This window comes from Accipiter gentilis, chromosome 31 (genome assembly GCF_929443795.1).
Source record: "Accipiter gentilis chromosome 31, bAccGen1.1, whole genome shotgun sequence".
In the NCBI taxonomy this organism is placed as follows: domain Eukaryota; kingdom Metazoa; phylum Chordata; class Aves; order Accipitriformes; family Accipitridae; genus Astur; species Astur gentilis.
In genome coordinates, this window is record NC_064910.1 from 8,254,603 (window position 1) to 8,270,159 (window position 15,557).

Here is a 15,557-nt window from a genome sequence, read left to right on the forward strand (position 1 = left end):
CTGAAAACATCAGTGTTATCAACATTCTTCACATGCTGAACTCAAAACACAGCACTGTACCAGCTACTAGGAAGACAGTTAACTCTATCCCAGCTGAAACCAGGACACAGTATGAAAGGGTTGATTCTTAAAACCAGAAATCTTTGGTTTTGTCTGATAGTTGGCTAGCTGTTAATCAGAACTTTCTAACCTTTTGTTTTGTCTGCTAGGTTATATATTCTACTACTTTGCCATGCACATGCTTACTCATATAAATCGATAAAAATGGAAAGTTCATTGCTGCTCTGGTTCTTTGAGAGTTTGTTATGAATAACAATGTTCAGACAAACCTTAGAATAATTGCAAATTTGAAATGCAGCCTCACCTAAACTAGAGAAGGTACTTTAGAGAGTTGTAGGGCAAGCATCTTACAAAAAACTGAGGAAATTTAAAAACTTATTTCACTGACAGTTTGAACTTCAGTTTGTTCCACAACAGACTCTGAGTTTTCTTTTAGAGAGATTCATCAAAGCAGTCTATATGTGTGTCTCATCAAAATTGTTGATGCAAGGAGTTAAACCTTAGATGTTGTCATGTTCACAGGCTTATGAAACTCCATAATTCTCATAAACTAAAATCTTCTTTTCTTGCTGAAAAGTTTAGGTAGGCTCAAGGGGATACTGGCAAGGTACCTTGAAGAGGAGTCTCAGGAAGTAACCTGAATTGCAGGTAGTTGGAGCGTGGATGGTAGCAGGAGGGAGTACTGTGTATGCTTGTCCTGTTCTAATTCTTTGCTATGTATCTGTTCCTGGCTGCCACTGCTGGAAGCAAGATGCTGAGCTGGATCCATCTTTGGTCTCATCTGCTATGAATGAAAAAAGGAGGATGTCTTGTTCCAAGTGTTCTTGCTTTTTCTTGGAGATCAGTGATTTCATATGACTAGGAAGAAAGAACCGGTGGAAAGATTTGAACTGCTGATATTGAAAAAACCACCCCTACTTATGTCTTTCAATATTTCCCAGAGATTCACCTAACAGGACAAACTTGTTTGTAAGGCTTCATATGATTTATTGATAAGATGCATCTTTGTGGCTGGCGCTGTTAACTCCTTGGTTGTGGCCTATCACAATTTGCATTTAATTGCTTTAAAGGGATTAGTTGTTAAAATGTTCAATTTTGCTTCTTTTTCTTGGGTCCCAAACTCCTAGGGATTATTTAATCTTCAACCTTAAGAGTTTTACTAAGGAAAAATTCTGGTTTTGTTATTGCCTTCTGATTTGGTAGACTAAAACATGCATAGCTGTAATCTTACAGATTGTGCTGCTTTGGTTGGGATCACCAGTGACTTTTCATTTCCATAGTTGCAAGCAGCACTGATACCATGAAACAGAATTTAAGTTCATCATAGCTGCTCAAAAGTCAACCTAGTATCTACCAGATGATCTTCACTGCAAGCCATGTCTTTCATGGACAACTTTTTAATCTGGATTAATTATTTTTTTAATTAATCTGGATTTCTCCTGTCCTGTTTAAGGTTCTTAGAGAAAACAAGGGTATTACTCCTTCATGTTATATATAGTTCATAATTTTCAGCAGTCTCGTGACCTGCAGGTTGATAAAGAGGACCTTAGGTGTTATTTTGTCAAGACAGTAAATGCTTTCTTCCTCAAAAATGTGGAACAGATTTTGGTCAATAATAGATTTTTTTTTTTCCTGTTGCTTTTCAGTTACTAGCTGAATTTATTGATACTGCTCACAAGATCCTTAGGTTAGAGCAATTATCTGGCTATTCCAGATCTCCTTCTGTTGCTACCCTGCAAAGTCTTCTGTATAGTTAACTCTTCCCTTGCCTATAGTCATAGCTTGATCAAATTTATTGCATAGTCTCATACTTATTTAATGAGGTTGTGCGAAATAACTTAGAAGTGCCACCTTCCTGGGACATGTCCACAGCTGAAAGGTGTTGGCAAAGATCCCACTTAGTGTTAGGCTGGGTAATGAGGAGAGTTGGTTGCCTCTGGATGTTCTGATGTGGAAAGATGACAGTCAACCTGCTATTCTGAGGAGAAGAGTTTGGTGTTGAAATCCCGGTTCTGAATCTCAGATGCTGCTCTTAGATATGAGTACAACTGCTTATTTAGAAATAATGGCAGGATCTCAAGTTTTTAATGCATTTGATCATGTGAAAAACTACATCAACTCTATTAATCTCAAGGTTCTTTTTCATTCTAAAAGCAGCATCTCCTTTTGCACTATGCAGATGCAGTGATTGTTGATTCAGAAAGAAGGTTACCTACTAAACCAGCAGTGGTACTTGCTGTATCTCGTGTTCAGTGCAGCTAGACCAGACCATCTTGACTTTGTGTCACAGCAGCACAGATTACAATATGAGGTTGGAAGACTGCAGGCTAAGTCTCTTTAACATGAAGCTATTGTGATTGCAGCTCTGACTGGGAAACTGCCAAACTTTTGCATGAAGGACACAAACAAATAAGGGGAACTAGGGAAAAACCCTCTTATTGCAGACTTTATTTTTTCTTCTGATTGTGGTGCATTCTGTATAAGTGTGTAAGGTTTTAAAAGCACTAGCAAGGCTTCATAGTGTATCTGCAAAATAGGTTAAAACTATGTTCACTCTAAGGAGACTTGCATTAATGCACAGGCTTGTGACCAAGCATATGCTTCCAGTTGGGATGAAGTTCAGTATTTATTTTAATCTCTGGAATACTGTATATAAACTAGCTGTGTTTCTGCTCTGTGCATGTATGTATATATATTTATATATAAATATATAAAAATCTTGCATTTCTCTATGCAGTTACAGTATGGACTGTTTAACAAGTATTTGAGTTTTTAATGCTAGGCTGGCTAATTTAAGTTTGGCATGCCAACTGGAAATTCAGATTGTTTGTCTTTTTTGTATGCTGACTAAACTACAATTCTGTATTTTTAATGTTTAAAAGGTTTAAAAAAAAGGAAAAAAAGAAATGTTTCAGTTAAAGGTGGATATACTAAAATTATTTTTAGATGGTCACTAGGTCACTGATTTGCAACTCTTGTACACAGCAGAAAAATTTTTGTCTTAAAACTCCATTCCAGTAATAAACTGTGTGTGAACAATCCATATGTGTATTTAAAGACTTACTGATATATCAAGGTCCATATGGACTTGTGAGTCTCCTTGTGTGGAACTCACTGCAGGATAATTTAAAAAATGTGAATACTTTATCTTCTTATTAGCACTTCTGTCCAGCACTAGGCTTAGCACTTACAAAGAAAATATGTATGAAAAATTTATAACAAATGCTTTCTACTCACATGTTCTTCTTGTATTTAGAACCTGCTTTTGGAATAAACCCACTGTTGCCCTTTTTGGAAGAGTGTGCGTCAGTGGTATTATGTTGCATTTTATAAAAATAAATCTTTTAAAATAGGAATGGTAATTTTTAAGATCAAAGGGTAAGCACCTTTATCAAACAAGACTAGTGGTTCTATAGAAATGCTTGGAAGGGATTTATTCTCTGTGTGTATAATCCTTTAATGATAACCTGCATTACAAATTCATCAGAAAAAGTATGAACTGTTCCTTTGTTTCCAGCATTTCAAAGGCAGCTATTTCGCCAGAATCCTCATGAGCCACCAGGATCTAGGTTGATTTATAGACTGTAAACTTTCTTTTGAAAACTGATAAATAGTATGTCAAATTATTAGATTAGTAAGTATAACAAAGATTAGGGTTTTCAGTCACATTTGTGAGTTCACAAACTCTCTTCTCCTGGAATGCATGTGTACAACCAAGTGAATAGGTTGAATAATCGGCCAGTTCTGGCAAGTGAGATGATCTAGACTTTTCCAGAATGTCACAATTTGTATTTTGACCAACAAGTAATTTTTAGAATCTGTGCATCTTTAAGAACCAGGTTATTGATAGGATTGATAGTCCCTCAAGTTTAGTCTCTGATGCAAAAAAGCAACCCTAGTCAGGAAAATAGCATGTTCAATTGCTATCTGTGGTTGGGGCATCCACACTTTAAATGCAAAGTTTAGGAGATGTATTTTCAAAAGAGGAGTGTGTTCAATGCCCTGTTTTCCAGAAAGCTTTCCTTGGTAATGTTTTCATATATATTATTATTATATAACAATAATATGAAGTTCTTGCTACACAATGCTCAGTGATCGTTTTGTCATTAAGCGCATGAGAGATTGCACGAAAATACCAACAGTTGGATTAGAACTGTCTGTTAAGTGAAGATACAAGGCAAATATTATTCCCCTCTGTTTACAAAAAAAGTTTCTTCTCCCATTAGATGTAAGACATAGTTCATGTGTGATGTGTTCCTACATTACTCAAATATCTTACATGCTGAAATTGATTTTCAAGTACAGCTACCTCCAATGTTTATTTTACTGGGTTGTTTTTAAAAATAGCTCCACAACTGTTAAGTATTCTATTTGTTTTGTGTGTTTGTTTTTTTCCAGACTGATCTTGATTATGTTAACAGCGTTGTTGCAAGCCTGGAAAAAGAGTAAGTTGTAGTTTTAATGGGGGATTTCTTAGCTTATTGGTGGGTATGCTTTTTTTTTTTTCTCCTAAATTAGGTTGTGATAAGTAATAAAAAGTGTTCTGGAAATACGAGATCATGCATTTTTGTTTCTTGGGAGTTTGGACTTTCGAACAAAAAAAGTAATAGATGACAAATTAAGGGGCAGTGATTCAGTCCGTTAAATTGTAAAGCAATAAATGGGATTAAATTACTTGGTGCACGATAAACAGATGGGATTGTTTTAACGTGAATGGAAATTTGTGACATCTGTGTTAGGGCCTTGTATTCCATATGTTCAAAGAGAACTATAGAAAAAAATCACCAGGTTCTGAAAAAAGAAAGGCAAAAGAAGTGTTTAGAATCTAGTTAGAATTCTGATTATTGGGCAGGAGGCTATACTATTCTGAAGAAGTGCTAAGGAAAACAATACTTTTTTATGTAGTACTTCTATTTTACATGCCTTATTTGAATAAGTTATTGTTGTAGCCAGACATAGTTGTACCAACAGAAGGCAAGCAGGAAGTCTACAATACTCAGAATCTCTCATGTGACTTTAGGATTTTTCTGTTGACAGGTTTTCTACAGAGATCAATTCTGGCTTGGTGGAAGTAATAGCCCCTCCTGCAACTTACTATCCTGACTTGACAAACTTGAAAGAGACATTTGGAGACTCAAAAGAGAGAGTGAGGTTAGCTTGTTCCCCCAGATCTTTTCCCATCTCCTCCCACATCCCCACTTTTGTTGTTTATGAAATAGCAAGTGGGATGTGAATTCTTGAAATGTTTTCTTACTGTAATTCTTGAAAGTGTGGGGATGCTGAAAGTGCTCGGTGAATCCATCTCATTCCTATCTGCATGCTGTTCTGTGCATGATTGGAGCCTAATGCGATGCTTGATTGAATTAATTTAGTTAAACTTTGGGAGGAGTACTAAGACTTGATATGCTTTTTTTCTTATATGTAGACTTTTTTGTTTACTGTTTTTCTTCCTGAAATACAGTGTAAAACCCAGTAATTCCTGCTGAACTACCATTTAAAATGCACGTGTGTTTTTAGTGAAATGTCTGGTAGTTTTCACAAAATCAGATTCAAGTTAAACCAGTTTTATGTCTGTATTAAAGCATAAGGGAAAAGCATTGTTCCTTTTTTTCAGACAGAGGATTTCCTGAGGCAACAATGCCAAAAGCAGCTGTCCTAACATTGCACTAATATGCGTCATTCTTCATACTGAGATTTACTTTGCATTGCCAGCATGTATTGAAATAACTTTTTTCATAATCCTTAATCTTTTAATTTCATTTCAGATGGAGAACAAAACAAAACTTGGATTATTGTTTTCTTATGATGTATGCCCAGAAAAAGGGGGTTTATTACATTCAGGTAAATTTCTCTTCTTTGTTTTGAGACAAGTTTTCAAATGAGTCTCCAGATATTATGCTGTTGGACACCTTTAGAAGGACCTACACAGAGAAGAGAGGACTTCATTCCATAGTTGAAGGAGGGCATTAAGTATGGAGGTTATGGTATATGAGGAAGTAATTTGTAGAGGACGCTGTCTGTGAAGTAGAAAGTAATTTGTCTTATGTGACTTATTTTATCATAAGCTGCTTAGTAAAAAAAATGAAGGAATGCAGACAGCTTAACTACTGTTTTTCCTTTTTCCTCCAAATGAATTACTGTTGAGTCACCTAGGCAAAAACCACCAGCATAGTTGAGAGTGGAAATCAAGCTAAAATCCTTTTTCACTTTCTTTTGAAGGCAAGTGTATGATGCATATGACTGTTGTGTATAAATACATTTTTCAGTGTGTTGCTAGACTTGTTTTTTCTTTTTTTAAAGAGGTTTTCAAGAACAGAGTTAAGCAATTCTTCTTTAATTTAGCTCAGAATTGTTCCTATCATGTCTTGCTGCTTTGAAGTAGAAGCCTTGCCTACAGGTATTGCAGATTTAGTGAGTAGCTACGCTTGTGATGCCCCACTGATCTCATCAAGTTTTTACAAAGTTATGCTGACTACTTTCTGAGATCTGTTGGAGACAGCTCTTCTGGAAGCTACACAGCCAATGACATGAGAGTCTTCCTGAAACTAGGCAGTCGCTCAAATATTAGTGCCAGCACAAGGGGGTGAGCTGGCATGCGCTGGGAGAAAGGACAGGAGAAGTAGGATCCTTAAAGCAGTGGCCTGCACTTACTATGAATTAAAGGGATTGTAGCACCCCATCTTGGCAGTTCTGCTGCCTGGACTAGATGATTAGTTTGGACTATGCACCATATGAAATGAATCCTACCTCTGTAGACAACATGTCTCTTAGCTTCTTGTCTCAGAGGAGAAATTCCTTCAGTGCTGTTAGGTGCATCAGTAGACAGTGTCATGTTTGCGTACAAATAATACAGATATTCTACTTGTTCTACTGATGCCACTTAGTCTAACATAATTTCATGGATGATTTCCCTCTGAAAAGAGAAGCTAGAAAAGCAATGTTCTGAAGTAGTAAGTTGAGATACATGTGTGTACAGGAAGACTCTGGATTACTTCTCCACAAATAGGCAGACTGTGATCCCTACAATAGTTATTCTTGGCTATAGCGTCTAGGTTTTATAGCAGTGCTTGCATTGGAAATATATGGCTATATGTTAGCAATATATTATAAATCGGTATTTCCTAGCTGTACTTTTTCCTATTGCTTTGCTGGTGCTTTTTTTATTTATGATGGTATCACTGCTACCTTCCTCTAGCTTGAAGATGACATCGTTGTCAAGCAGAATTATTTCAGCACAATAAAAAATTTTGCACTTCAGCTCGCTTCTGAAGATTGGATGATTCTAGAATTTTCTCAGCTGGGTTTCATTGGTAAGAAAATGTTCATTTTAGTAGTTGAAAGAACACATTCATCCTCAGACTCTGTGAATTAATAGTGATCCGACTTCAAAGCTATCTTCTTTGTACTGGAAATAGACCAAGAAGTAGAAATTAATTGGCTTTTTTAGCAACTCTGGTTTAACCCGTGGGGGTGTTCCTTTTCAGCTGTTTCATATACTTTTTTATGACTGAGGCAAACTCAAACTGTTGGAAAAGAGGGCATTTTTATAACCAAAAGTTAATTAATTTCTAGAAGTACTAACACTTGAACTGCAAGGAATGACTTATTTTGAATTTAGCTGCTGTTAGAACAAAAAAATATCATTAAAGCAGAACTGACTGAAGTAAAAGAAAAAAACATGAAAACTAACTCCACCTAAACCAACTTCATTAGTGTTTGTCCCTAAATTTCCAAGAACCAGCAGGCATCACTTTGTCTTCATTGCAAAGCCTATTCCATCTCCTCCACCTATCTACTCCATCAAGGAGAAGTTATGACAGTCTGCTCCTTCCTACATGTAGAGTCTATCTGTCATTTGCAATGAACAGCAGTGAGAGAAGCTAATGCAGCATCTTGGGCTGTTGCAGATTGACTACCAGGGTGCTGTTGAAATTACTTTGTGGTTCATTGCTCTTACACTAATACCTTTTTATTGAGAGGTACTAGCCTTAACAGAAGAACAATGAAAGAGAAGTTTTGAAGGGACTTTACAAATCAAAAGATTATTTCATTACTGCAGTGATGTGTCATGATCTGTCATGAGGAAAAATCAAAAGCTGAGTCAGAATGTGGAGGTTCCTGTATGTAGTCAACACAAACGATTTCAGTGCAAAGGCTGTAAGTTGAGCTCAGAACAGGAAGAAAATCCTACATGTAACAGATAAAGTGCAGTCCTGAGTTCTGTCACTCTCTTGGAAATTCTTGTTCTTGTTTTTACTTTGGATCTAATTTCCAAAGAAAGCTTCATTTTTAGCTCAAGTGACCCATAATGGTAGCACTGAGAACCTTGGCACTGTGTTAATGGCAGGTACTACCCTGTGTCCAGCTCAGCATCAGGTATGCTGCAGAGGCAATAGTTCCCTGACTTTCAGGGTCTTAGAGATTCACTGAGTAGAAAGGAAAACAGTAGTTGTCTCCTAAACATGCTACATTAAGGTACAAAATGGTATGTTGTACATTTGCCTGTCAGTCTAACCTACAGAAACAATGGAGAGGAGGAGAGAAAATGGGCAGTGGGAAGTCTCCTTATCTATCTGGCCACCACATAACCAATCTGCTTGGTTGCCTTGGGCTACCAGTGGAGATGCCCTGTTGCTGAAATAATTATGGGACTGGTTTTGTGGCCTCAGAGGTGGAAGGGAGAAAGAAGAAATTGATCTGCCTGTCATGGAGAAATAATAATTTAAATAATTTACTGGAACTTTTGCCCTAAATAGACTGTCTTTTCTGTTGGGGAGTCCCTTGCAACTCTCTCTGATTCTGTGGCTGCAGAGACTGGTTGAATGCCAGCATCTGATTAGACTTTGTTTCTACTTTTGAAGAGTTAAACTCAATCCCAACTAAACCCACAATTTGAGTTTAAGCTTTTAGTTATGCACTTTAAATGTAAATTCTGTATGAAGTTCCTGGGCTATAGAAGTAATTCACATTCATTCTACATTTGCATACTTTAGTAATAAAGCATACTTGCTTACAAATTGCAGTTTTGTAAGATCAACATGTCAAAATAGGTGTAAAACCAACTTAGGACATGCACTGTCTAGCCCATGCAGATGTATTTCAGATCATTTATTATTTGTGTGTTTCACACCCCTTTCTATTCCCAGTGCTGCTATAGAGGGCACAGTGTCTAAGCCAGAAAGGGTAGGTAGGTAGTTCTTAATACTGAGGTTTGGCTTAATCACCTGCACAACTGTTTAAAAATATTTTAAAGTTATTTTTCTATACTGTCTATATACTTTTTTCCAGTGTAGGCTCTGACAATAGTTGTAGTTAAATTTAGTTTTTAGCTCCTGCTGCTTGCATCCCTGTTCTTTGTTCCTTGTATCATATTTGCTTGCCTCTGATTAGATCATATTAGTAGAACTTCAGATGCGTTTAGCTGTGGCTATACATCTTAATGTCACTTTTCTACCTAGAAAATTAACTTAGGGCTTTTTTTCCCTCCCAATTTTGGTACTTATCCTCCTTTTAAGTTTTGAGAGAAGAATTAGTATTAATGGAAGTGACTAAAACTTCTGGCTTTGAGACACATTGGTGTACTATAACCATATATTGCGCAGAAATTTTATGCAAGTAATGTAGATTTGCCTCATCTTTGCTATCCCTTTATGGATCTTGATGCAGACTGATACTGTGGTAATTTGGTAATGCAGATATCTGTGGAGAAAAGCAAAAGTAGTTGCTTGTAACTGGGGATGAGTTTTATGTGAAGATGTCTATGAGAGAAAGTAGAGCACTGAATTGCCTAGATACTACTGTTTTAGAAATGATCACTAAAAAAGAGAGGTGTGGCTGATTTGCTGTAAGCTATTGGAAACCTTGATCAGGTTGCAAGTTCACTAGCGCGAGGTAAAAATGTTTTTTGTCCTAGTGTATTTCTGAACTGAAAATCTAATTTATGCAAGTACTACATGAGGAGGTGGGAATTGCAGCTGTTTAGGCTGACAGCAGGATTATAGAATTCTGTCACCTCTGCCACAGAGCAGGAGTTGCTTCCTTTGTGTTTTTTTAATAGTGAAAGCATAGTCTTAAGTGCTGTCAAGTATCTAATAAATAATGGGTGAGACACATGCTGCTTCCCTAAGAAACTCTGTGGAAGGAGATGCATCTTTTGCTCTTCTGGATTCTGGTTTGTGCTGCAGTCCCTGACACAATATAGGAGAGTTCTACTAGCTTTTTATGAGAAATATTGATTTGTCTTCCAACTGCCTCTGAGCTGAACTGTTTTCCAGAGGATCTATAATATTCTGCGAGCTGTCACAAGCTCTTAATGGAGCGGTCTGAAATCAGACTTTTGGTTGTCTTCTACAGTTCCTCTGAATCTTACTGTGCCCTGATGTTTTAAGGCCTGTTGTTCTGATTATAGTTTTGCTCAAGCTGTCCTCATAGTTGAAGTTTGGGGAAGAGTAGATCAAGTCAAATATTGAGATATTTAAATAACTTCAAAGAGGTTCTGGTTTTAATGCCAGTAATTTGCATCTCATTAACAGGAAAGCATTGAAAGACTTCAACTGTAGTTAGAATATGTGCTTGCAGGTATAAAATTATTGTTGGTGTAGACTGAATACATTTAATGATGCTTATGTGGAAGAATGAAAATGAATTATTTAAATACTTGCAGTTCAGAGAGCTGTAGAAAACAAAGTTTTTCATTTTTTGTGTGTTTTGTGCTTGCCAACAAAGTACTGAGGGGGCCAGAATAGTTCACTAAGGATAGCATTTAAATGGACTGAGAACCAGATAGAAGTCTTGGCAGGGCACAATAAATAGCAGAAAATGTCCCACAATATGTTTTTTTTTTGTTCAGTCCTGGCTCTCGCTTTTATCAATACAGATAAATAATATGGAGAAAGTCTTCCACATTTCATAAGTCTCTAGGGATTTATGGAGCAAGATATTACCTTTGAGTCTTAATTCTTTTGGATTTTGGAGTTTCCTTCCAAGGATAGGTTGTATGCACCCAGAATCTGAAACCCCTGAAATTCTGTCAGCAGAGTCTCCTTGATTTATGTCTGTTCTCATGCACTGTACCAAGTGCATGAACATAGTGCAAGATGAGTCATTGCTTCAATTCTTTCAGATTGTCTTTGGTTTGAGGCAGTGTGTGTTGACTGCAGTTTTTGCTTAGGTCTCTCTGGCTTGATGGTTTTTGACTGCATGTTGGGGGTGGCCAGTGGGCAATCTGTAGGCTGGATTTGGATGGCATCTCAATGCCTCCGTGGCTCACAGCACTTTCCTCACCTGCAACTGCGTGGGAGGCCACAGGACTGCAGGACCTTGGCAAATGCTGCTTTTTGTTCTTGGGCTATGGCTATGCCCTAGGGAAGCCAGGCTGCTGCTGCTATCCTTGTTCAGGAGAGGCCAGACAAGGGCTTGGCTGGTTTGGATTCAGAGGGGCTGGGGTGTTGGATCTGTGCAATAGGAGTTGTACTGGGCTGCTTTCCATCACAAGGAGTAGCTGTGGACAGTCAGAGGTCCAGAGCTTTGAAGATGTGTTTTAGCAGGGGCTTTGCTGCAGAGGCCTGTTTTTGAGCTGATGTAGGAAGAGCGTTCTGGGGGAGAAGAGGGGGACATTGATCCATGGCTGTACTGCTGTGCTGGGCTGGTGGTGTCCTGAGACAGAAATGACAGATGATGGATGCCGTGTCAAACTGAAGGGGAAGGAGCTGGGGCAAAGCTGTGCCAAGCAGGGTGTGGAAGGCAGTGACAGCCCTTCAGCAAACAGTGTGTGGATGTCTGTCCTTGGTTACTGAAGGGAGACGAGGGCTTGTCTCAGGAATAGGGTATTGCCTGTTCATCTTCGGCCCAGTGATTATTACGAATTAAAGTCAGAAGGCTTTGCCTGCACTGTTGAACACTTCCACAGTATTGGGCAGTGTAACATAGAGGGGCCAGCTGGGTCTGAAGGTGTTAGTGCAGGTACAGCCAGCTGATGCTTACCTAGCATATTCTGACTAGTTGCAGTTGGATGTATCCGGGATTTTTTGTTTGGTTTTTCCTGGCATGTCCTGCGACGTCACTGTGTTAACTAGATTATTCCCCAAGTCAGGGGTGTTTGACTGCACGGTTGACAGTAGTATGCCAGTCTAGGCCTAGAGGAAAGTGCCTCTGGGCCTAGACAAGTTTGGCATATGGAAGTAAATAATTTGTTTGCTGAAAGCCTGTTTCTATTTTAGGTAAAATTAGGATAACTTAAATTAGGGAAAAGAGTAAATGCCTACTCTTACCCTCAGTCTTTCTCTGCTTATTTAATCGTAGCTACGGATCCCGTACCTTAATGTTCAGGTTTTAAGTGACATGGTCTGTGACTGTCTTTTCACCATAGATGACAACTGAAGACTGTAATCCTTGTGCTCTTCAGAAGATGAGCTAGTCAAAGGAAAAAATGTACACTGTGGTTCTATTGCTCTCTCTCCTTGGGCAGAAGAAGAAAAGGATTCCAGAGCAGCATGACTGCATATCCCTCCTGGAAGAGGATAAGCTGTCTCTTCAGTCAGTCTGCTTCCACTGAGATTGGAGCAATAATGTGGGGATGTTTTTGTCTTCTGAATCGTGTGGTATTGTGGATCTCTCTGACACTGCATGGGAAGGTCCACTTCCTATGGAAGCAGGTGTGACTGACAGACTACCTCATCAGGTGTCATCCAGAAATGATGGTTTCAGTGCCGTAAACATTCTAGAAACATCTGATTAGTCCCATTTTTCAGCTGGTGTTTGATTAGGGTTTCTCATATTTTTCTCTTCTCCTGCCCTATACTATTGAAAGCATTAGGCAGAGATGAATCACCAGGAAAACTGGGAGCCCATTTAGTTGGAAGTGTGACAAGCTGAAAGAGAGATTACTCTGCATGAATATTTTACACAACATTGTACAAATCATATGATTGTTTCCTACCCATTTTTAAATATTTACTTCTGCAAATAAAGTTAAACAATATGACAACAATATAGTGCGTAAATGGTAACAATATACTAATAAAAAATCACAACATCTTTCTTACATCTTTAAAGAAGAAAGCTTTGCAGTTGTCCCTAGCTTAGTAGGAGCTGTCCCTTGTTTAGTGGGAGCTTCAAATTTTAGTTACAGCGTATTTTCAAGAGGTGATCCCTATTTGAGGACCTCATTGCACCAAGCACTTACAAGTGATGTCAATGTTTTTGCTTTCTAAACAGCCAAATTAAAGGTTTTTGTAAGGGACAACTTTGATTTAGCAATGCCAGGTCAGTTAATGTCTTACCACATTTACTTCTCCACCCCACTGTGTGAATGGTTTGCTTTATGAATATAGCATCATTCTAACAGATTAAATAATTGGAACTTTTGTCAGATGCTTCTTCTCCATTTATTGCATTGCATCATGATGTAGTCTCACTAAGAGCCCTCCAAATCATCTCAGAATTCCAAAATAAGTATTATTTCATTGACTGTGTTCTTATCCAATTTTATACAAGTCATAAGGGAATGAAATTGCATCAGACCTGTTTTGTGGAAAGGATGAGGCCCTTCAGGTGATTTCCTAAGTATGTATCCTCTTTCTGAGAAAATAAAGGATCTTGCAATCTGAGATCCTGGCATTGTCAAAGCAAATCTCTGTATGTCTGAGTCTGATACCTGGCAGTATCAGAGCATGCATAACAGGGCCCCCGCAACTTTGATGCTTTCCCTTAAAAATATCCTTGCTGCTAATATATGTAAGCTAACAACCTGGCATTCTGTATCTACTCTGAGATATTGTATAATGTGCCAGGCTCAGTCACCTGTTTCAGTAGAGAAATTTTCCATCCCTGTTCCAACAAGGATTTGAACTCTCCCAGCTAAATGTTTTGGTTTTTCTTTTTTCTTTATTTTTTATGCTGACTTGTGATAATCTTCTATGAATAACAGACTTCAGTGAGCCTCAAAGGAAAGAAGTAACTGAATGTCTGGCTCTGAGTGATAGCCCACATGTACATTCACAGTAGAATTGTATGTTCCTAATGACTTAAGACTGGATAACTTTTTACCTTTCGTGTAGCGGTGGTCCAGGGTGATACTTCAAGTATATCCTCACTTCTTTTTCATACACACTCCTTAATGGCTAAATAAGGTAGACTGCTTGAACAATTTCTTCATTTCCACTCAGCCACCTGCTCAAGTGGAGTGCTATACTGCTGATAGTTTTTAAGCTCCATACAAAATGCTGTTCCATATTTGTTTGTCAGCCAGACTAGCCTTTGCAGCTCCTTAGTGGCCTTTCCAAAGAATTTTGTCCTCTTGTAGATGAGCACCAAATCCCATTTTCTGGTGAGTGTGGGAAGTGTTTTTGCCACCTCAGAGAGAAATCTGTTCTTAATGTCTACTCCAGCTATTCTTCCTAAATGTAGAAGGAGAAAATATTGGGACGTCTACCACTTGTGGAACTTACTTCAAAAGCCTATGAAGGCCTCATAGGTTACAAGTGGGGGAAAAAAACCAGTTCACATGCCTAAGACCTGTGTGTTGTACAGAACTCCGAAGTGTGGACAGATGGAAGGCTTGCATTGGGGAAGAGCTTCTATTGGGCTCTGAGCCATTAATGCACACGTGCCCAAGAGCCCATGCTAAGTCAGCACTGCCCACATCTCAGCACCATCTACAGAACTGGATCACTTCAGCCAGTGTCCTCCTAAGAGATTCATCGTCATGTAATGTCTTTCTCCCTTGCCTCCTCTGTTGTAGCCTAGTAAAGCAGAGGCAGACTTCATCTGCAAACCTGATGATGTTTTCTGAATCTGCCCTCAAATCTGGAACTGCCTTTGGGAGTTTAGTTTGCACTCAGTCCCTGGTACAAGCACTTATTGTCAGTCTGTCTTCAGCCTTGGACTCCCCCACTCCCAGTTACCTGTTGCTCCTGGTAGCAGTGTCTTCATACAAGGCACCTTTCTTAAGTGCTGCATTCAGTTTAAAAAAATAGCCCTGTGTGTTGGCCACCTTTCTCTTCAAACACCTGTACTGGCAGTGAAGTGTATTCCACAACCACATAAATAGTTGCTTTTGTTGATAGTAAATAGACTTTCCTCATCAACAGTAAGTTTCCTTCTTTTGCCAAGGTCTCCTTTAAGCCTCATAGTTTGCAGGGTTCCCAAGAATCCTGTACCACAGTGCCACCCAGAAGTCCATCTGTAGTTGACCAAGCAATATGCTGTCTTGGAAGCCCCAAAGTCGTGGCAGTATTTGGCAAAGAAGTTCGGCAGTTTTTGGTTGTGGGAGGGACTTAGACTTTCTACTAGGCAGCTGACTGCTTTGAGAGTGGCTAGTTGGAAATACCCTTGGTATGAGTTTGCTGGTGGCCTATGCATTTCAGAAAAAAATCAGGTCACTGCTATGTGATGTCTGTCTGTTTTTAAGTTGCATTGTCTCTGGTTGTGTTCTAGTAGCTTCCTTCTTTCCCTTTGACTTTCTACACAAAAGGATCTGGAGTTAGTGGTAGGTGTTC

General features: G+C 38.6%; 1 protein-coding gene across 1 annotated transcript in view; it reads left to right on the plus strand.

The window, feature by feature from the left end:
- MGAT4A (alpha-1,3-mannosyl-glycoprotein 4-beta-N-acetylglucosaminyltransferase A) overlaps window positions 1-15,557 on the plus strand; it is an 83,116-nt gene that overhangs the window by 45,805 nt on the left and 21,754 nt on the right. The window contains exons 6-9 of the mRNA XM_049834445.1: window positions 4,459-4,505; window positions 5,098-5,211; window positions 5,826-5,901; window positions 7,256-7,370. Coding sequence (XP_049690402.1) covers window positions 4,459-4,505; window positions 5,098-5,211; window positions 5,826-5,901; window positions 7,256-7,370 — 352 coding nt within the window. The remainder of the gene's footprint in view (window positions 1-4,458; window positions 4,506-5,097; window positions 5,212-5,825; window positions 5,902-7,255; window positions 7,371-15,557) is intronic.